The sequence below is a fragment of the Dendrobates tinctorius genome, unplaced genomic scaffold, assembly GCF_039654945.1.
Source record: "Dendrobates tinctorius isolate UK_male_01 unplaced genomic scaffold, ASM3965494v1 ptg000097l, whole genome shotgun sequence".
In the NCBI taxonomy this organism is placed as follows: Eukaryota; Metazoa; Chordata; class Amphibia; order Anura; family Dendrobatidae; genus Dendrobates; species Dendrobates tinctorius.
This window is the reverse complement of record NW_027361765.1, coordinates 7,517,090-7,538,803: the sequence shown is the minus strand read 5'-3', so window position 1 is coordinate 7,538,803 and position 21,714 is coordinate 7,517,090. Positions and strand designations below refer to the sequence as shown.

The 21,714-nt window shown below is 41.0% G+C and overlaps 1 protein-coding gene across 9 annotated transcripts in view; it reads right to left on the bottom strand.

Annotated features, from left to right (window-relative positions):
* SHF (Src homology 2 domain containing F) overlaps positions 1 to 21,714 on the bottom strand; it is a 377,119-nt gene that overhangs the window by 124,667 nt on the left and 230,738 nt on the right. For 6 of the 9 annotated variants that reach the window (XR_012234384.1, XR_012234383.1, XM_073586874.1 and 3 more), the window contains exon 4: positions 8,124 to 8,285. The exons of 2 other annotated variants lie outside the window; for them this stretch is intronic. Coding sequence is in view for 5 of the 7 variants with exons in the window: in XM_073586874.1 (XP_073442975.1) it covers positions 8,124 to 8,285 (162 nt within the window). In the remaining 2 variants the exon portion in view is untranslated. The remainder of the gene's footprint in view (positions 1 to 8,123; positions 8,286 to 21,714) is intronic. One more of the 9 variants, XM_073586876.1, reaches the window with a different exon arrangement.

Here is a 21,714-nt window from a genome sequence, read left to right as displayed (position 1 = left end):
GCTGCACAAAGTCTCCTCTTAACAGTTGTTGTAGAGATGTGTCTGCTGCTAGAACTCTGTGTGGCATTGACCTGGTCTCTAATCTGAGCTGCTGTTAACCTGCAATTTCTAAGGCTGGTGACTTGGATGAACTTATCCTCCGCAGCAAAGGTGACTCTTGGTCTTCCTTTCCTGGGGCGGTCCTCATGTGAGCCAGTTTCTTTGTAGCACTTGATGGTTTTTGTCACTGCACTTGGGGACACCTTCAAAGTTTTCCCAATTTTTCGGACTGACTGACCTTCATTTCTTAAAGTAATGATTGCCACTCGTTTTTCTTTACTTAGCTGCTTTTTTCTTGCCATAATACAAATTCTAACAATCTATTCAGTAGGACTATCAGCTGTGTATCCACCAGACTTCTGCATAACACAACTGATGGTCCCAACCCCATATATAAGGCAAGAAATCCCACTTATTAAACCTGACAGGGCACACCTGTGAAGTGAAAACAATTTCCGGTGACTACCTCTTGAAGCTCATCAAGAGAATGCCAAGACTGTGCAAAGCAGTAATCAAAGCAAAAGGTGGCTACTTTGAAGAACCTAGAATATAAGACATATTTTCAGTTGTTTTACACTTTTTTCTTAATTATATAATTCCACATGTGTTAATTCATAGTCTTGATGCCTTCAGAGTGAATCTACAAAGAAAACTCTTTGAACGAGAAGGTGTGTCCAAACTTTTGGTCTGTACTATATATATATATATATATATATATATATATATATATATATATATATATATATATATATATATATATATATATATATATATATACACACACACACCCACCCCTCTGGAAAAAACTAAGACTGCTCTCAAAATGTTCAGTTTGTCTGATTTTTCTCTTTATAGGTATATTTTTGAGTAAAATGTAAATTGTTCTTAGTCTATAAACTCCGGACAACATGTCTCCAGATTTCCAAGAAATAAATTTTGTAAGTTTTTTTCTGACAAAGAAAAATGGTCAAAATTAAAAAAATAAATAAAACAGACCTCAAATAATGTAAAGAAAACAAGTTCATAAACATTTAGAAACAACAATACTAATGTTTTAACTCAGGAAGAGTTCAGAAATCAATATTTTGTAGAATAACCTTGATTTTTAATCACAGCTTTCATGCGTCTTGGCATGCTTTCCACCAGTCTTTCACACTGCTTCTGGCGCAGAAATTTAAGCCCGTTCTTCTTTGTTTGATGGCTTGTGACTATCCATCATCCTCTTGATTACATTCCAGAGGTTTTCAATGGGGTTCAAGTCTGGAGAACAGGCTGCCCATGACAGGGTTTTGATGTGGTGGTCTCTTAATCTTTGCCAGTGCTGGCTGGCTGTATATTATATTATATATAGTATATATTATTGTACAAAGTGTTGCAAGATCTACACAAGTTCACTACGAATTGGTAAGTTTCCTGCATATCAATAAATGCGAAGGAATATTTTAGCACAAATCTAGGACTTCTTGAAAATAATGCCACTTGAGGCGTACTATGGATGTTTTTTATAGTTTTATTTTCACGTGAAGTACACTTCCTACGGATAATCAGTAATATCGATATCACATCTGCTGCCTTGCCCAGGAGCAATGATTGACACTTGGTAAACAAATTGTATATTTATTCTCTTGCAGAAGGGTAGTGACGGGCCACTTCATTTTAGGCAATCCATGAAAAAGAGGTCTAGTAGTGAATCTGTGCTGGGTGCCATGTATGGTAGCCCTCTGTGGCTTGCACTGTAAATGAGGTTACGCTCCACCTAGCACTGTATATGGGGTAACAATATCTTAATTGTGTGTTTAAAAAACGATCCATTAAAAAAAATGGAGTTTATGAGACATTTAAGGAAGAGATGGAAAAAGAGTAGGGAGTAGAAGATTCTCAGAAAAACAACCTAAAATACTCTTATATTAGCTTTTATCCTGCTCAATCCACTTTCAGTTCCCACATAAGCTCTAGTTTTATTATAGCTGCATGGTCTATTATTCGCATCATAATGGATGAAGAAATAAAAAGATTTCAAGCACTGGCTTAATGTAAAGCATAAGCAGTCAAGCGCATTTCTAAATGCTCGCACTATATTTCAAAGGAACACAAGAAGGACAATATTAACCCCTTACCTACAATTGACGTAATATTCCGTCCATGTGACCATGGACCTAATTACCATGGACGGAATATTACGTCATCGCGATCAGCGGCGCCCACGTGGTGAGCGCCGCTGATCGCGGCCGAGTGTCAGCTAATTATCATAGCTGACACCCGGCACAATGTGTCAGGGGCGGTCACGGACCGCCCCCGACACGTTAACCCCTTGCACACCGCGATCAAACGCGATCGCGGTGTACCGGGGGTTAAAGGGAAGCATCGGCAGGGAGGGGGCTCCCTCCTTGCTTCCCTGAGCCCCCCACGGCAGCGCAATGTGCAGCGCTGCTGCGGGGGACTCCCTTCCTCCAGGCCCCCGAATCCAAGATGGCGACGGGGGCCTTCGGGGGCCTGAGGAAGCTGGCTTCCTCAGTGCCTGCAAAGCGCAGGCATGAGGAAGTCTGCAGCAGTGCCTGTGACAGATCGCTGATCTGTCACAGTGATCTGTGATGTGACAGATCAGCGATCTGTCACAGGACAGTGATGTCCCACCTGGGACAAGGTAATAAAGTAAAAAAAAAAAAAAAAAAAGTGTTAAAAATAATTTAAAAAAAATCGCTAAATAAATTAGTTAAAAAAAAAAAAAATATTCCCCAATAAATCCATTTTTTGAAAATAAAAAAAAAACAAAACAATAAAAGTACACATATTTGGTATCGCCGCGTCCGTAATGACCTGCCCTATAAAACTGTCCCATTAGTTAACCCCTTTAGCGAACCCCTTAAAAAATAAAAATAAAAAACGAAGCAAAAAATAATGATTTATTATCATACCACCGAACAAAAAGTGTAATAACGCGCGATCAAAAAGACGCATATAAATATCCATGGTACCGCTGAAAACGTCATCTTGTCCCGCAAAAAACGAGCCACCATACAGCATCATCCGCAAAAAAATAAAAAAGTTATAGCTCGCAGAATAAAGCGATACAAAAATAATTATTTTTTATATAAAATTGTTTTCATTGCAAAAAACCGACAAAACATAAAAAAACGACCTAAATGAGGTATCGCTGTAACCGTACTGACCCGAAGAATAAAAACGCGTTATCAATTTTACCGCACGCGGAACGGTGTAAACGCACCCCCCAAAAGAAATTCATGAAAAGCTGGTTTTTGTTCATTCTGCATCCCAAAAATCGGAATAAAAAGCGATCAAAAAATGTCACGTGCCCGAAAATGGTACCAATAAAAACGACAACTCGTCCCGCAAAAAATAAGACCTCACATGACTCGGTGGGTCAAAATACGGAAAAATTATAGCTCACAATATGTGGTGATGCAAAAACTATTTTTACAATAAAAAGTGTCTTTTAGCGTGCGACAGCCGCCAAACATAAAAACCGCCATAAATAGTAAATCAAACCCCCCGTTATCACCCCCTTAGTTAGGGAAAAATAATAAAACTAAAAGAAAATGTATTTATTTCCATTTTCCCGCTAGGGTTAGGGCTAGGGTTAGGGCTAGGGTTAGGGCTAGGGTTAGGGTTAGGGCTAGGGTTAAGGCTAGGGTTAAGGCTAGGGCTAGGGTTAGGGCTAGGGATAGGGTTAGGGATAGGGTTAGGGCTAGGGCTCAGATTAGGGTTAGGGGTGTGTTGAGGTTAGGGTTGGAGTTATAATTGGGGGTTTCCACTGTTTGGGCACATCAGGTGCTCTCCAAAGGCAACATGGCGTCTGATCTCAATTCCAGCCAATTCTGCGTTGAAAAAGTCAAATGGTGCTCCTTCCCTTCCAAGCTCTGCCATGTGCCCAAACAGTGTTTTACCCCCACATGTAGGGTATCAGCCTACTCAGGACAAATTACAAAACAACTTTTGGGGTCCAATTTCTCCTGTTACCCTTAGGAAAATAAAAAATTGGGGGCAAAAATATAATTTTGCGGAAAAAAATGTTTTTTTTATTTTCACGCCCAGGCGTTATAAACTTCTGTGAAGCACTTGGGGGTTCAAAGTGCTCTCCACACATCTAGATAAGCTCCGTGGGGGGTCTAGTTTCCAAAATGGGGTCACTTGTGGGGAGTTTCAATAGTTTAGGTACATCAGGGGCTCTCCAAATGCACATGACACCCGCATACCAATCCATCAAAGTCTGCATTCCAAAACGTCACTACTTCCCTTCCGAGCCCCGACGTGTGCCCATACAGTAGTTTTCTCCCACATATGAGATATCAGCGTACTCAGGACAAATTGGACAACAACTTTTGGGGTCCAATTTCTCCTGTTACCCTTGGGAAAATAAAAAAAATGGGGACTAAAAGATGATGTTTGTTGAAAAAATACGATATTTTTATTTTCACGCCCGGTCGTTATAAACTTCTGTGAAGCACTGGGGGGTTCAAAGTGCTCACCACACATCTAGATAAGTTCATTAGGGGGTCTAGTTTCCAAAATGGGGTCACTTGTGGGGGGTTTCCACTGTTTAGGTACATCAGGGGCTCTCCAAACGCAACATGACACCCGCAGACCATTCCATCAAAGTCTGCATTCCAAAACGTCACTACTTCCCTTCCGAGCCCCGACGTGTGCCCATACAGTAGTTTTCTCCCACATATGAGGTATCAGCGTACTCAGGACAAATTGGACAACAACTTTTGGGGTCCAATTTCTCCTGTTACCCTTGGGAAAATAAAAAAATGGGGACTAAAAGATCATGTTTGTGGAAAAAATACGATTTTTTTATTTTCACGCCCGGTCGTTATAAACTTCTGTGAAGCACTGGGGGGTTCAAAGTGCTCACCACACATCTAGATAAGTTCATTAGGGGGTCTAGTTTCCAAAATGGGGTCACTTGTGGGGGGTTTCCACTGTTTAGGTACATCAGGGGCTCTCCAAACGCAACATGACACCCGCAGATCATTCCATCAAAGTCTGCATTCCAAAACGTCACTACTTCCCTTCCGAGCCCTGACGTGTGCCCATACAGTAGTTTTCTCCCACATATGAGGTATCAGCGTACTCAGCACAAATTGGACAACAACTTTTGGGGTCCAATTTCTCCTGTTACCCTTGGGAAAATAAAAAAATGGGGACTAAAAGATCATGTTTGTGGAAAAAATACGATTTTTTTATTTTCACGCCCGGACGTTATAAACTTCAGTGAAGCACTGGGGGGTTCAAAGTGCTCACCACACATCTAGATAAGTTCATTAGGGGGTCTAGTTTCCAAAATGGGGTCACTTGTGGGGGGTTTCCACTGTTTAGGTACATCAGGGGCTCTCCAAACGCAACATGACACCCGCAGACCATTCCATCAAAGTCTGCATTCCAAAACGTCACTACTTCCCTTCCGAGCCCCGACGTGTGCCCATACAGTAGTTTTCTCCCACATATGAGGTATCAGCGTACTCAGGACAAATTGGACAACAACTTTTGGGGTCCAATTTCTCCTGTTACCCTTGGGAAAATAAAAAAATGGGGACTAAAAGATCATGTTTGTGGAAAAAATACGATTTTTTTATTTTCACGCCCGGTCGTTATAAACTTCTGTGAAGCACTGGGGGGTTCAAAGTGCTCACCACACATCTAGATAAGTTCATTAGGGGGTCTAGTTTCCAAAATGGGGTCACTTGTGGGGGGTTTCCACTGTTTAGGTACATCAGGGGCTCTCCAAACGCAACATGACACCCGCAGATCATTCCATCAAAGTCTGCATTCCAAAACGTCACTACTTCCCTTCCGAGCCCTGACGTGTGCCCATACAGTAGTTTTCTCCCACATATGAGGTATCAGCGTACTCAGCACAAATTGGACAACAACTTTTGGGGTCCAATTTCTCCTGTTACCCTTGGGAAAATAAAAAAATGGGGACTAAAAGATCATGTTTGTGGAAAAAATACGATTTTTTTATTTTCACGCCCGGACGTTATAAACTTCAGTGAAGCACTGGGGGGTTCAAAGTGCTCACCACACATCTAGATAAGTTCCTTGAGGGGTCTAGTTTCCAAAATGGTGTCATTTGTGGGGGGTTTCTACTGTTTTGGTACATCAGGGGCTTTCCTAATGCGACATGGTGTCCGATCTCAATTCCAGCCAAAAACGTCAAATGGCGCTGCTTCCCTTCCGAGCTCTGCCATACGCCCAAATAGTGGTTTACACCCACATGTGGGGTATCAGCGTACTCAGGATAAATTGCACAATATCTTTTAGGGTCCTGTTACTTTTGGAAAAATAAGAATTGAGGGTGAAAAGATCATTTTTGTGGAAAAAATATGATTTTTTAATTGTACTGCTGTACGTTATAAACTTCTGTGAAGCCCTTGGGGGTTCAAAGTTCTCACCACACATCTAGATAAGTTCCTTGGGGGGTCTAGATTCCAAAATGGTGTCATTTGTGGGGGGTTTCCACTGTTTTGGTACATCAGGGGTTTTCCAATCGCGACATGGTGTCCGATCTCAATTCTAGCCAAAAACGTCAAATGGCGCTGCTTCCCTTCCGAGCTCTGCTATGCGCCCAAATAGTCATTTACACCCACATATGGGGTATCAGCGTACTCAGGACAAATTGCACAATAACTTTTAGGGTCCTGTTACCCTTGGAAAAATAAAAATTGTGGGTGAAAAGATCATTTTTGTGGAAAAAATATGATTTTTTAATTGTACCGCTGTACGTTATAAACTTCTGTGAAGCCCTTGTGGGTTCAAAGTTCTCACCACATATCTAGATAAGTTCCTTGGGGGGTCTAGTTTCCAAAATGGGGTCACTTGGGGGGGTTTCCACTGTTTAGGTACATCAGGGGCTCGCCAAACGTGACATGGCGTCCGATCTGAATTCCAGCCAATTTTGCATTGAAAAAGTCAAACGGCGCTCCTTCCATTCTGAGCTCTGCCATGCGCCGAAACAGTGGTTCCCCCCCACATATCAGGTATCAGCGTAGTCAGGACAAATTGCACAATAACTTTTGCAGTCCAATTTCTCCTGTTACCCTTGGTAAAATAAAGAAAATTGAACCTGAAGTATTTTTTTTGTGAAAAAAAGTTAAATGTTCATTTTTTTTTTAATATTCAAAAAATTCCTGTGACGCACCTAAAGGGTTAATAAACTTCTTGAATGTGGTTTTAAGCACCTTGAGGGGTGCAGTTTTTAGAATGGTGTCACTTTTGGGTATTTTCTATCATATAGACCCCTCAAAGTGGCTTCAAATGTGAAGTGGTCCCTAAAAATAAAATGGTGTTGCAAAAATGAGAAATCGCTGGTCAATTTTTAACCCTTATAACTTCCTAGCAAAAAAAAATTTTGGTTGCAAAATTGTGCTGATGTAAAGTAAACATGTGGGAAATGTTATGTATTAAGTTTTTTGTGTGCCGTATCGCTGTGATTTAAGGGCATAAAAATTCAAAGTTGGAAAATTGCGAAATTTTCAAAATTTTCGCCAAATTTCCGTTTTTTTCACAAATAAACGCAAGTTATTTGAATGCAATTTTACCACTAACATGAAGTACAATGTGTCACGAGAAAACAATGTCAGAATCACCAGGATCCATGAAAGCGTTCCAGAGTTATGACCTCATAAAGGTACAGTGGTCAGAATTGTAAAAATTGGCCCGGTAGTTAACGTGCAAACCACCCTTGGTAGTGAAGGGGTTAATATTTCTGCTGACTCCACTATAAACTACAATAAGGTCCGGGCTGAAGCGCAGGCTAACAGACTTTAGCGCCAGCAGAATTAGTCCACAAATGTCATTGGCTAGGGATATTACCAAAACTCAAATATTCACGAGTGCAAGATCGGCAAAGAGCTAAATTGCACAAATTAAAAGGACATTGTCAGAAACATACAAAATTAGATATTTTTACAGACCTAGTAAAACAAAATAACTGGTTTTCCCCTCTAGACATAAACATAATTTTAATCATTTATATTAAAACTATACCCACATCTATAGGTGTTGTGACACTTTTACGACAATAACGTAAATAAAGCAAGCTTTCGTGCTCAGAAACCCACCATTGCTGTCTTCAATACTGTTCTGGGATGTTACGTGTGGAGAAGATGGAGGCTGCTGGGAGGAGAAAGAAGAGCTCACATCACTTTCTTGGGTTTCGGCAGTGCTGTTCAGCTGTCCCACTGGTGGAGGCCAAGGAAGATCTTTGATTACTTTAATCTCAACTGATAGCCACATCAACAGGAGAAGAGACATGAAGACCGGCAGAGAGACAAAGAGGGGACAAAGACAGATCAAGATTGAGAACAGGCAAAGGGTCTCCAATATGAGAAGAGTCAAGCTACGTTCACACCTGCATTTGCACTTACGCTTCGTCTTTTACATTTGTAGGACCAAGTGAACTTTCAGTCCAAAACAGATCCATAGCATGCCTGACGCAAAAGGAGGCAGATGGATCCCATTTATCAGGGTTACCTTATTTTGTTTGCTTTGGACATTACATTTGTCTGTCAAGTTTTGAGGACCAGACGCTTGGAATTAATGTCCATGCAGGTGAGAATGTGGCCCAATAAAACATATACAGTAACTCTGAAGACAAAGAATGGAAACAGAAGACTTAATACTGTATCTAAACCTCTGACATATAGTCTGTGATGGAGACAGTTATAGTGGTAGGAATGGTATACCCTACATTATATTTTTTATTCAGGCTCCATCCTTTAAACTGTGTTATTGCACATATTGTTCCTTCCTGCATCTTAGTTGGAAAGCATGGTTTCTGAATAGCTCCCAATGTGATTATGTACTTTAAAACACATATTTGCTCCTTTTATTTTGTAGTTTACAGTAGGTTATATTGGTCATTGAATTTTTATTACCATTATCTGTATATTTCTATGACTCTCATTCTACCATTTAACTTCTAAGCATCCCTTCTGCAGGGCTTCTGTGCTGCATCCATCCTGTACCACTTATTATCCTAATTTTCAGACTTGCATCTAACATTAAAGTTATAAGACTATCTAGAAATCCAGAAGGCTTAAATCACATGGCTTTAGTGCGAAAAGCCCCCATAGACATTAGATGAAAGCCACCTGGTTCACCGATTTTGGCCAGATCAGCCCAATATCTGATGTATTTGAAGACTTCTTAACTGTCCCTTGCCAACATTGAACATTTAACCAGGATCTTTCACCAGTTTGAGTATGTTATACTGGTCAGATCATGGAAAAGCGGATGAGGAGAGGAGGTTTTCTGCTAATTTTTCATCTCTGTTGTAGAAGTTATAACTTATCATAAGCCCAACTTATGAGAAATTTGTCTCTGAGGGGTGTACTTTTCCCCTGTATGCAGTTGACCATCATAAGCAGGAAGCAATAAACAAAAGAAAACGAGCATGCCCCAACAACAGATTAGGCTTTCTCCTGTGTGAGACATGTAATGACAGACAGTTTTGCTCCCCTCACTGCAGAGTAGTACGTGATTACAAAGTGATGGATATAGAGAAGAGATAAAGGTGATTACAAACACCTTTCAGCTTCTATCTCAAAACAGTCAGTGTTGGTTTGAGGTGGATACATTAGAGATTACAGTGCTGTGAAAGGAGAGCTGCAGAGGTGTTTGTAATGAGATAAAGCTTGACAGTATTGCCCCTTCCCCAATCTTATTGAAGTGAGATGAATGCCTAAAGGTTGGCATAAACACATTCATCCTTGCGCTACTCCCAACACTTTTTAATGACACACAGCTTTACAGTGAAGTTGGTGAGAGCGGGGCTTTCTGTCATTACATGTCGCACACAAGAGAAAGCCTGCCTTGCTATTGTTGGGACATAGTCTATTTTTCCCTGTATGTTGCTGCCTGTTTGTGATTGGTCTAGGGTATATAGCTCAGTTGGGCTTATAAATCATTAAATAAGCTTTAGAAGCAAGTATCTATGCAACAGAGAAGAAATTAGAACATAAAAATACATTTTATTAGGTACTGCAACCACAATTCCATGACATGACCAGTTTAATCTTGTGAAAACCGTGGAAAGATCCTCTTTAAATTCAGAACCTGATCCTTTTAGTTTACAGCTAGACAAGCCACTGCCAGAGATGACAGGCAATGTCTTTCTTTACTCTATTCAATAAGAGTATAAGCAGAGTACTCATTGCTATGAGCTATGCACCTTGCACTTACGGTAACTGTATTAGCCCAAGACCAGACACAAAAAAAAAGCAAATAAACTAAACTGATATGTTAGAAAAAAAAATAATGTTAAATAAAAAGATAAAAATGCTATTGAGATAAAGCAGTGCTTCTCAAACTGGGAGGCCTTCCTTTATTTTTGGAGAGGTAAAGCTGAAGAGTAAATTTTGACTTAAGTGATTATATGCCACAAATGGCATTCTCAGGCTTTAGCAATCTCAGTAATTTATTTCCTTTGTGTGGATTTTATTGTATTCATACTATAAAACAAAAAAACACAACAAGTCTTGATATTTTTCAGAATGCAATATTTCTGTACTTTAAATGGATTACTCACAATGTTTTCCGGCCTGACATTTTGCATTCTCTATATAGTGTACTCTTTTTGTCTTCAAAATATAAAGGCTTTTTGTGCACCTGTCAAGTCACACAATGAAATGACCGTTCATTATGAAAGCCATTGGCAGCCTGGTTTATTTTTAGGGAATCACATTTGATCCTGGCGCAGAAACGCTCTGATTAACTCAGCTGGGATTTCTTCATTAGCGTATGCAAAACTGCCATTCCCACACCGGGAGATGGAAGGGGGAAATTACAGTTGACGTCACTATATAATGTAAGCGTTTGCCTTTAGTTGTGGAAAAGGGGGTTAATATTCTAAACGTTTCCAGAGGGAATTAGGCAGAGCCGTGCCTGTGAATCAGAAGCAGAACATTTATCCGTCTGATTGTGTAATCAGAAACAATTTAAGAAGCTCAGAGCCATCTTGCATCCGGAAACGTTCCCAATTACATAACCCCTTATTGGGCTGCTCTTAACCCTTTGGTGCTAAATATACCTTTACCTTGGTGCCACATTATAGTGTCATTCTAGTGAAGCCCTTGGCATTTTCATTCATAGCCATGAGGCTTAGCTTATAAACTCCTGCCAGTCATATGTACATGTAGATTTATTTAATTGTACCGAATAATGTCTATTGTGGGTACAAACAGGAGCATGGTGTAGTAGGTGCAGGGGTTGCAGTTGCACCCGGCCCTGAAGCGTAAGAGGCACAATTAATCCCTTTGGCCCAAATGAGAAGACCAATATTATTACAGACCCATGATATGTAGGAGCCCTGCTTGTGATTTTGTACTGGGGTTCCCAAACTTCAAGTTACCCAACTGGGTACAGAATATGAATTTCAAGTTAATTTCACCTCGCTCAGTGTTTAAACCAAGATCTCACAATGCTTGCACACATTTTTTTTGTTGTGAAAACTAAGAAGGATTGTATTTTTGACATTCACAGTGCATCCATAATGTGTACTGTAAGCTCCTAGTCACGTTAAAGGGGCTGTTCAATACTCCTACAACACCTTCATAAATACTATATTTCCCAATGTAATGCAAAAATAAACTTGCCTCCCCAACTGATGCCATTCCAGCGATGATGGGGCCGGGCCTCCCATGTCTCACTGCGTCACTCACTTTCTTCAGACGAATGTCGGACATTCACAGGAAGTTTGAGAACTGCAGCTCATTAGCAGCCACTGAATGTTATGCTATGTGAGTACTGCAGCCAAAGTCACGTCACATGAGCCCTGAGATTCAGTGCCGATACCTTTGGAACAGTATTGGTGCGGGGGGTGAGTTTCTGTAATTTTTATTTTACAGTATATAGGAATATAATATCTAAGAAGGAATCAGAAAAGTTGAAAAACCCCTTAAACATATGAAAATAATATGAATTGAAGCCTAAGTTTTAAGTTTGTGTAGTAGGACGCCGATTTACTTTGTATTGGTGCTGCCATGTTATGAAATAGCCATAGGAACATTGCCATGGGACAAATGTGTTATGGCTTATCAGTGCATCATTATGATTGTAAGATATATGTGAATGGTGTTTATTGTTCAGTATATAGAATATTAATACATGATTTATCGATATATTATGAAGACATGTTTTAAGCATTTTGGAACTATTATTATACCACTGGACAGATTACAGTGGGAATAATATTAAATAATTATATCAACTGCACATTTGCAAATATAAAACATGGAAAAACGTTATACGCTGTAGTGCAGCGGTCTCCTCGCTGTGCATTGAGAAGGCAGTGACCCAGCAAAATGTCTCATTTAATGTACAGGGTACTCACAAACAAAAAAATAAAATGGTCCTCCTGATCTCAGCCGGTAAACAAACAATCTGTATTTAGTGGCCGTGGGCGACTGCATCGCCGTGTATGCTGAAGGTACCAGGTCTTTGGGCTCCGCTGGGCCGTGTTGCCTCACAAAGGTTGAGCTCTGCAAAGCCTTGTGCTCTGCCTGCTTGCAAGACCAAAACTGACACACCCAACTCTCTGCTGCAGGGGTTTTTACCAAAAAAAAAAAAACCCGTGGCCTTAGGCCACATAGAAAACCTGGGCCGGGGAAGGAAATGGACTGTCCCACTACCATCCTGTAGTTCATTTAAAAAATACAAGCCCATGGCCGGTTTTCTTAAAATCCGCCTTGGACAAATAGCTTGCCCAAAATCAACACTTCTATTCTGCCCTGCGATTACAGCTATGCCTGTGACTACAACAAACTTCCTTGGCCTCCATATGCTTCTTTACACATCCTGCGGGACACAAAGCAACCCTCACATATGACACCGGTAACTGCCTCACAACGTATAATGTAAAATAAGTGGGTATGCTTCTTGTATAGATTTTCTTAAAATAAAAAAGACCACACATTTACACACAAATATAAAAAAACAGGGCCCCCTTTAAAGTAACTTTAATGCTCTTTAGGCTTTCCTAGTGTAAAAACAAAATGAGCTTGGCCACTATAGAGCTGCTCATACATGTAACAAAGACCGTTGGAGTTTGTAGATATGTATGAAGCAGTGACATCACGACTACTGCATGGGACCACTGCAGTAAATCACGGAGCTCACAGCTGATACCTGAAAAGGCAGCACTTGAGCAGTAGTTGAGGAGTAAAGCTAATTATTATTTTTAAACTGCGCAAAATAGTGGAATGAAAACTGACAACCCCTTTATTACAGTTCACCAAAACTCTGGCTTGCTCCCTTTGGCATAGATTTATCAAAACTTCTAGAATGTTAAAGTGTATTAAATATCCAGATAATCAGAGGTCACCTCCAGTCTACCCAAATAATTAACAGAACATATGCCATTTACAAGGTGTTTGGAAACATTTTGAATGAAAATTATTTGTTGCCATCTTTAATATACAATCATAGCCGAAAGCAATGGCTCCCTTGAAATTGTTCGAGAAAATGAAGAAATTATTGCAGAAATTTTTTGCAATTGCACATGTTTTGTTAAACATGTTTTATTTCTTGTGTGTATTGGTCACAATGCAAAAAAAAAGAGAAAAAATGAAAATTGGACATAATTTCACACAAAACCACAAAAATGGGCCTGATAAAATTGTTGGCACCTTTTCAAAAGTGTGAATAAACAACTTTGTTTCAAGCATGTGATGCTTGTTCAAACTCACTTGTGGTAAGTAACAGGTGAAGGCAATATGAAAACCACACTGAAACCAGATAAAAAGGGGAGATGTTGACTCAGTCTTTGCATTATGTGCCTGTGTGGCCCAACAAGCACGGAGAACAGAAAGAAGAGAAATATCTGACGACTTGAGAACTAAAATTGTTGAACAATTTCAACAATATCAAGGCTTTGTCCATGGTGCGCAATATAATCAAGAAGTTTACAACCCATGACACTGTAGCTAATCTCACTGGACGTGGACAGCAGAAAAAAACTGAAGAAAGGTTGCAACGCAGGATAGCCCAGATGGTGGATAAGCAGACCCAATCAAGTTCCAAAGAAATTTAAGTTGTCCTGCACAAACTGTCCGTTGACATTTAAATTAAATGAAATGCTATGGCAGGATACCCAGGAGAAAACCACTGCAGACACAGGGACATATACAGTAATATCTAGACTGCAGTTTGCAAAAGTATACGTGAGTAAGCCAAAATCCTTCTGGAAAGCATCTTGTGGACAGATGAGACTGTCACACTAGTGGGTGTGGACACACTGCATCGCAAACTGGGGAAAACCTGGAGGGGCGTACCTAAGTGATCACCTGGTTCTTCACTAGACCCCCTCATGGTGTGGTTAGTGTTGGAATAATGCATATTGATCTGTATGTATTGCAACAACTACTACTGTACTGTTTTATATATTGTGCATATTGTGAGATTGTTAACAAAGTTCAGTGAAAAAAAAAAAACAGACAGGATGCCCCCTCCTTCTCTTCCCTTCTTGTTGTAATGCTCCCATGCTGCAAGCCACAGCAGATACCAGACTGATCACATTTCATGCTGTAAGCTGTTCAACCTGGATATGAATAAATCTACATTCTGTGTTGCCGACTCTGGATGTTACGCTGATTAATCCGCTGCTAACAGTTAGACTTGAGCCGCAGGAGGTCGCCAGGCACCACTGCAGGACAGAACCCTGAACTGCAGAAGCTGACCTCAATGGGACAGTTATGAAGGTATGGACCAGGTGTAGTTAGTAGGGCAGGAACAGGATAATGGCCAGAACGGATATTGGAGCTGATTCAGGCAGAACCGAATGGCAGGTTAAGACATTACCTCTCTGGGAACAGGTAAAAGTTCAGACAGGACGAACTCTGGACAGGTTCAGAAAGGACGGACTTGGGAATAGGGACCTGACAATGACGTACAGTAGCAAGTGCAAGACTGACTAGATGATGACATTGCTCAGGCACCAGGGGTGGGTCCCTTGAATACCTTACTTAATGTTTCCCATATATTGGCATGGGACATTTCCTGGAGTGTGCGTGATGCTCGTTTAAGAAGCGAGGAGCGCGTGCGTGGTATCAAGGTGCTTCGAGAATACCTGCGTGACGTGCACAGATCCTGGGAGCAAGGAGCCGCGACAGTGGAAGGAGACACTACCGAGCAGCCATGGTGGTAGGCATGTCGACATCCCGGGGGCAGAGCAGCATGCAGGGATGCCGGTGTTACAGAGACCAAGATAAGGCTTTTTGGAAAGCACATCATTCTAGCTATTTACCAAAAATGAAATGAGGCCCACAGAAAAAAAAAAAACAGTACCTACAGTCAAATAATGTGGATGTTCACATGATGTTTTTGGCTTGTTTACTGCCTCTGGTACTGGGTACCTTGACAGTGTGCAAGGCATCATGAACTCTGAAGATTATCAAAGCATTTTAGGTTGCAATGTGGTGCCCAGTGTCAGAAAGCTGTGTTTGCATCCTAGGTCATGGGTCTTGCAGCCTGACAATGACCCCAAACATATTCCAAGAAGCACCCAGAAATGGATGGAAACAAAGCGCTGGAGAGTTCTGAAGGGGCCAGGATGTAAATCCCATTGAGCACCTATAGAGAGATCTTAAAATTGCTGTTGTGAGATGGCAGCCTTCAAATATGAGAGACCTGGAGGAGTTTGCAAAAGAAGAGTGGTCTGTTATGAATGGGTCACCGAGGAGGAAAAAATAAACAACAAGCCAAGTCTCAGAAAACCAGAGAAGTTGGTAACTATGCAGATTGCAGATCCCTGAACCTAACCGCACAACTAGCAGCAGTCGTGGAGCGTTCCTACGTTGGTTCTAGACGCCTCGTCACAACCGGAGAGCCACATAAGCCTAAAGCAGGAAAAGAGGAAAACTAACTGCCCCAGAGCAGACCCCAAAGGAAAGGCAGACCCCCACATGTATTGACGGTGAAACAAGATGAAATTACAAACAAAGGCAGGAAAATAGGCTGAGCAAATGATGGGGCCCGGCTAACTAAAAAGGACAGGAAAGGAAAGACACTGTCTGCAATCTGCCAAAAAAAAACCTACAAAAATATTTTCCAAACACTTCTGATAGCAAAATTAACTCTGAAGTCACTAGACTTCTAAACCTATATCAGCACTCTGAAATATTCTGAGACAGAGCAAAAAAGAGGCCAATCTAATAAGTAATAAAAAGCATATTGGCAAATGCTGATTAATAGGAGTGGAAATTCAGCATAACCCCAGCAGGGGCAAGCTGATTACATAAAAAACTGAATTGACCAACAAGCGCAAGTGTGAACATTAGGAAAAAACAAACTTAACTTGAGAAGACTGGAAGAGAGCTGAAATCCAGGACCTGAGAAGCAGACTGAATCACCAGCACCCGGATAGGGCGTCAGCTGTCTTATATCCAGTCTGATACTCCAGAGATCCAATCGTTATCTTCCTCATCAGGTGGCAGATCACTACCACTTAAACCAACAGCACTACCTCCTGTCACCACCAGAGGGAGAACAGAAGGGGAACTCTCAATTGGTGGAGCAGAAAATGAGTTCATGACAGTGGTCCAAAATTCCAGTTTAGAGGTGTAAGAGCGTGTTGATGGTTATAGGAACCGCTTGCAGTTATGTAAGGGGTGTACTGGGAGCTAGTTTATGCCCTGCATTTCTTGTGTCATGATCTCAGTACGGGTTTGACTCACATGTGGGGTTAATGTCTGGAACCAGTGCTGATGACTGGCATTTCTGGGGTTAAAGCTTGTGATCCCAGTGCAGGCTTACCTGCACACCTGGGGCTTATGATTGTGGCCTCTCCCTGGTTCTGGGAGAGGCTTCTTATAGCCTCAGGAAGCTCCTATCCCCGCCAGTTATACTTTCGCCCTTGGCATAGTGTGGTGACCCCTGAGTGTGTTTGTGCTGTGTTCTTGTTTATCTGATACTCTGTGTATGACTCGGTCTGTTCTCTGGATACTGCTTGTTGGATTCTGCTTGGTACCTTCTATGTCTGTTTGGTTTTGACCCCTGCTTGGCCCTGACTATCCATTCTGTCTCATCCCTGGTACTTTACAGCTATCTCTGTGTATGACCTCCATTTTACCTGACTCTGAGTATTTCTGTATAGTGTCCTGCTAATCTCTGGAAGCATGATGCTAAGCTCCTCCCCTTGCAGTCACATGACCGTAGGTCCTGCTCTGCTTGCTAAACTTCAGCGTCCCCAGGTCCTGTTTGTCAGTACTTTCCGGCCGTACCTGACCCCGGGCCCCCCTACAGTGCAGGTGAGTCCCTGCTCAGCAGAGGCTGCACGCCGGCACTGACAGGACCCTGACACCTTGCATGCTTACCTAATGAAGAGAGTACGTTTTACGTGCATTGTAACATGTCATGTGATACTGTTTTACTGTCTAAGAATGTGTTCCTGAGGAAAAGTTAGCTGTGTATAGGAAAAGGAAGTGTTGTGATTGACCGAAGCGGTGTTATGACAGAGGCTCATCAATACAGGCCATACGGGGTGGAAAGACCCACGGGCACGAGCAGATTTGGGCAGCATGAAAGAGTGGCTAGGCTTATGGGAAATTTCCGTGACTGTCTGACAAGGATTGGCAGCGGCATCCTTTACTTTCACCCAGGATGGGGAAAATGGACGGGGAGCACCAGGAACAAGCTTGCCCGGCTACTCAGGGAGCTGCGGTACTGAAGGATATGGTATGGAAACAAATGGTGACAGGAAGAACCAGGGACAGTTCAGGGACAAGAATGTTCATGCTTTATGAAGATTGCTGTGCGGTGTCTGTATCTAAACTGGATGAGCAAAGTAAAGTTGTTATGTTTGAATTGAACTTGGACTCTGACGGTTATTGTGTGTTGCTGCAGAAGACCAGGACCCTGCAAGCTGAGGAGGACTCTGATTCCCAAGTGAGTGAAATACAGTGAACACACACCACACCAGAGAAGGGACAATCTGTTAATGCAGCGGGGTATCGGGGTGTGCTGGAAAAGCGCCCCCTCGCCATGACTAGCACCCCGGCCCCGTTACAGTTATTCATTCGAAAGGGTGTGCAACCAAATATTAAGCTGAAGGTGCCGACAATTTTGTCCGGCCTATTTTGAGGGTTTTGTGTGAAATTATGTCCAAGTTGCCTTTTTTTGCCGTTTTATTGTTTTGTTCATATCACACAGAAGAAATAATCATGTGTATAACAAAAAAAGTGTAATTGCAATAATTTTCTGGGAGAAATGCTTCAATTTCTGCAACAATTTAAACGGTGTTAACACTTTTAACCATGACTGTTTTTCAATCCATGATGAGTAAATATCCAACACCTACAGAAATTGTTCTCACTGAATCAAGACAGCTGGTACTGCCCTAAGAAGCAGCAGGTCAACGCAATAGCTTCTTATTATTACACATAAAGCACTTTAATTTAGCACAGTGAATATATTATAGACATTTGCATATTTTATATTTGTCTATTCCTCTTGTCCAATTGCATGCAATTATAGTTCCCTCAGGTTTTCCTAGGGGCAGTTAGCTGAAACATCATGCAATTTTATTACATTGCAACAATGCATCTCATCCATTGGAGATAATGGCGATGTGGATTTGGATATATTAAGCATAATGGTACTACATGCTGTGCAGCTGAAAAACTAAAGGTTGATTTTTAGGGTCACTCTTCAGAACACTTTCAGCCTCAGTCTTCCCATACACAGCTGATTCAGATTTCATTTCCCAAACTGCACTTGAATGTACATAGCAATGTATTTGTTGCTCAGTGTGCATTCTTGCCATAAGCAATTTTTCTAGATAAGGCCCTCTGTCTATCACTCTACAGAAATGGATATCATTTTAGAAAATATTATATATTCCTTTGGAGCTGAAAATAGCAAAATCACCAGACTGGAGACTTTTGGGTTTCTAAATCCCACAAGGCCCAAGTAAAGAATTTACACAACACAATATTCAAGAAAAGCATTTGGAGAAAAATCATTTGTCAAAACATAAGATGTTAAAAATGCAGTAAAACTGCCCCATTACTGGAGAGGATTCATTCATTTCCCCATATGCCACGTGTTATCGGACTACATAAGCACAAGAGGCTTAGACTAGACCAAGTTACACTACTGCGTCATAATATAAACTTTTTGGCAAAAAACTTCTTTCTTACTACTTGTTGGCTAGAAGGAGCTTAGCCATAGCTGTACTGTAGGGCTGTACACGTTCTACCTACAATGGACTGTAGCCCAGAAAAAAGTCCTCTCGCCACCATGCTCCATACAGATCATAGAATCATAGAATCATAGAATCGTAGAGTTGGAAGGGACCTCCTGGGCCATCTGGTCCAACCCCCTGCTCAAAGCAGGATTCGCTAAATCATCCCAGTCAGATGTCTGTCCAGCCTCTGTTTGAAGACTTCCATTGAAGGAGAACTCACCACTTCTCGTGGCAGCCTGTTCCACTCATTGATCACTCTAACTGTCAAAAAGTTTTTTCTAATATCTAATCTGTGTCTCCTTCCATTCAGTTTCATCCCATTGCTTCTAGTCTTTCCTTGTGCAAATGAGAATAAAGTTGATCCTTCTACAATGTGACAGCCCTTTAGATATTTGTAGACAGCTATTAAGTCTCCTCTCAGTCTTCTCTTTTGCAAACTAAACATTCCCAAATCCTGCAACCTTTCCTCATAAGACAGGGTATCCAGACCGGTCACCATTCTGGTCGCTCTTTTCTGAACTTGCTCCAGTTTGTTGATCTCTTTTTTAAAATGTGGTGCCCAAAACTGGACACAATATTCCAGATGAGGTCTGACCAAAGAGGAGTAGAGGGAAATAATGACTTCACATGATCTAGACTGTATGCTTCTGTTAATACATCCTAGAATTGCATTTGCCTTTTTTGCTGCTGCATCACACTGTTGACTCATATTCAGTCTGTGATCTATTAATATACCCAAGTCTTTTTCACATGTGCTGTCACTTAGCCCTATTCCTCCCATTCTATATTTGCTTTTTTCATTTTTATTGCCCAGATGTAGTACTTTGCATTTCTCCCTGTTAAAAACCATTCTGTTAGTTGCTGCCCACTTCTCCAGTTTATTTAAATCTTTTTGAATCCTCTCTCTCTCTTCTCTAGTATTAGCTATCCCTCCTAGCTTTGTGTCATCAGCAAATTTAATCAGTTTACCCTCAATTCCTTCATCTAAATCGTTGATAAAGATGTTGAACAATACAGGGCCCAGGACAGAGCCCTGTGGTACCCCACTTGAGACATTCTTCCAACTGGATGTGCAGCCATTTACGACCACTCTTTGGGTCCGATCACTAAGCCAGTTATGAATCCACCTAACAGTTGCCTTGTCCATTCCATACTTAGTCATTTTTTCAATAAGGATTGTATGAGAGACTTTGTCAAATGCTTTGCTGAAGTCAAGATATACTATATCTACAGCATTTCCTTGATCCACCCAATCAGTGATACCATCATAGAAGGAAATTAAGTTAGTCTGACATGACTTATTAGTTACAAACCCATGCTGACTCTGTTTAATCACTTCATTGTTATCCAGGTATTGACATACATGTTGTTTAATAATTTGTTCAAAGATCTTTCCTGGTATAGAAGTCAGACTCACCGGCCTATAGTTGCCTGGGTCCACCTTCTTCCCCTTTTTGAAGATAGGAACAACATTTGCTCTTCTCCAGTCTTCTGGCACTTCTCCTGTTCTCCAAGAATTTTCAAAGATTATGGAGAGGGGTTCAAAAATTTCTTCTGCTATCTCCTTCAGTACTCTGGGGTGTAATTCATCTGGACCTGGAGACTTGAATTCATTTAGGTTAGCTAAGTGTTTCCTCACTATCTTTCTGTTTATAAATATCCTGGATTCTTCTATTCCCTTAATAGGACAGTGAATAACAGTTGATGTTACATTTCCTTTCTGAGAGAAAACAGATGCAAAATAGGAATTTAAAAGTTCAGTCTTCTCAACATCCTGTCTTACCATTTCATTATTTTCATCCTGTAAAAATCCTATAGCATCTTTGACTTTTCTTTTACTTTTGACATATCCCCAAAATCCTTTATTATTTCTTTTGACATCTCTTGCAAGCCTCAATTCATTTTCAGCTTTAGCTAATCTGATTTGTGCCCTGCAGGTTCTGCAGACAGCATTATATTCTTCTTTAGATATGCCTCCCTCTTTCCATTTTATAAACATTTTTTTCTTCCTTTTTAGCATGTGCTTAAGTTCTGTGTTCATCCATCCTGGTTTCCTTAAATGCTTCCTATTCTTCCCTCTTTTCGGAATTGTTAACAACTGTGCTTTGAGAATTTCATTTTTCAAGATTTCCCATCCTTCCTGGACATTTTTGTCTTTAAGGATATCCAGCCATTGGATCCCTCCAATTCTCTTTCTGAATCCCTTAAAATCTGCATTTCTGAAATCTAACCTTGACGTCTGAGTCTTCACAGGTCTTCCGCCTCTAGTTATCCAAAATTCTAAAATAGCATGGTCGCTACCTCCTAGGGTCCCAGCCACTTTTACCTCCTCAACCATTTCCTCCCTGTTTATAAGGATTAGATCCAAGGTAGCAGTTCCCCTTGTTTTCTCCCTTACCTTTTGGAAGATAAAGTTGTCAGCAAGAGAGGATGTGGGATGTGCAGCAATATTTTTCTTTGTAACAAAGCAT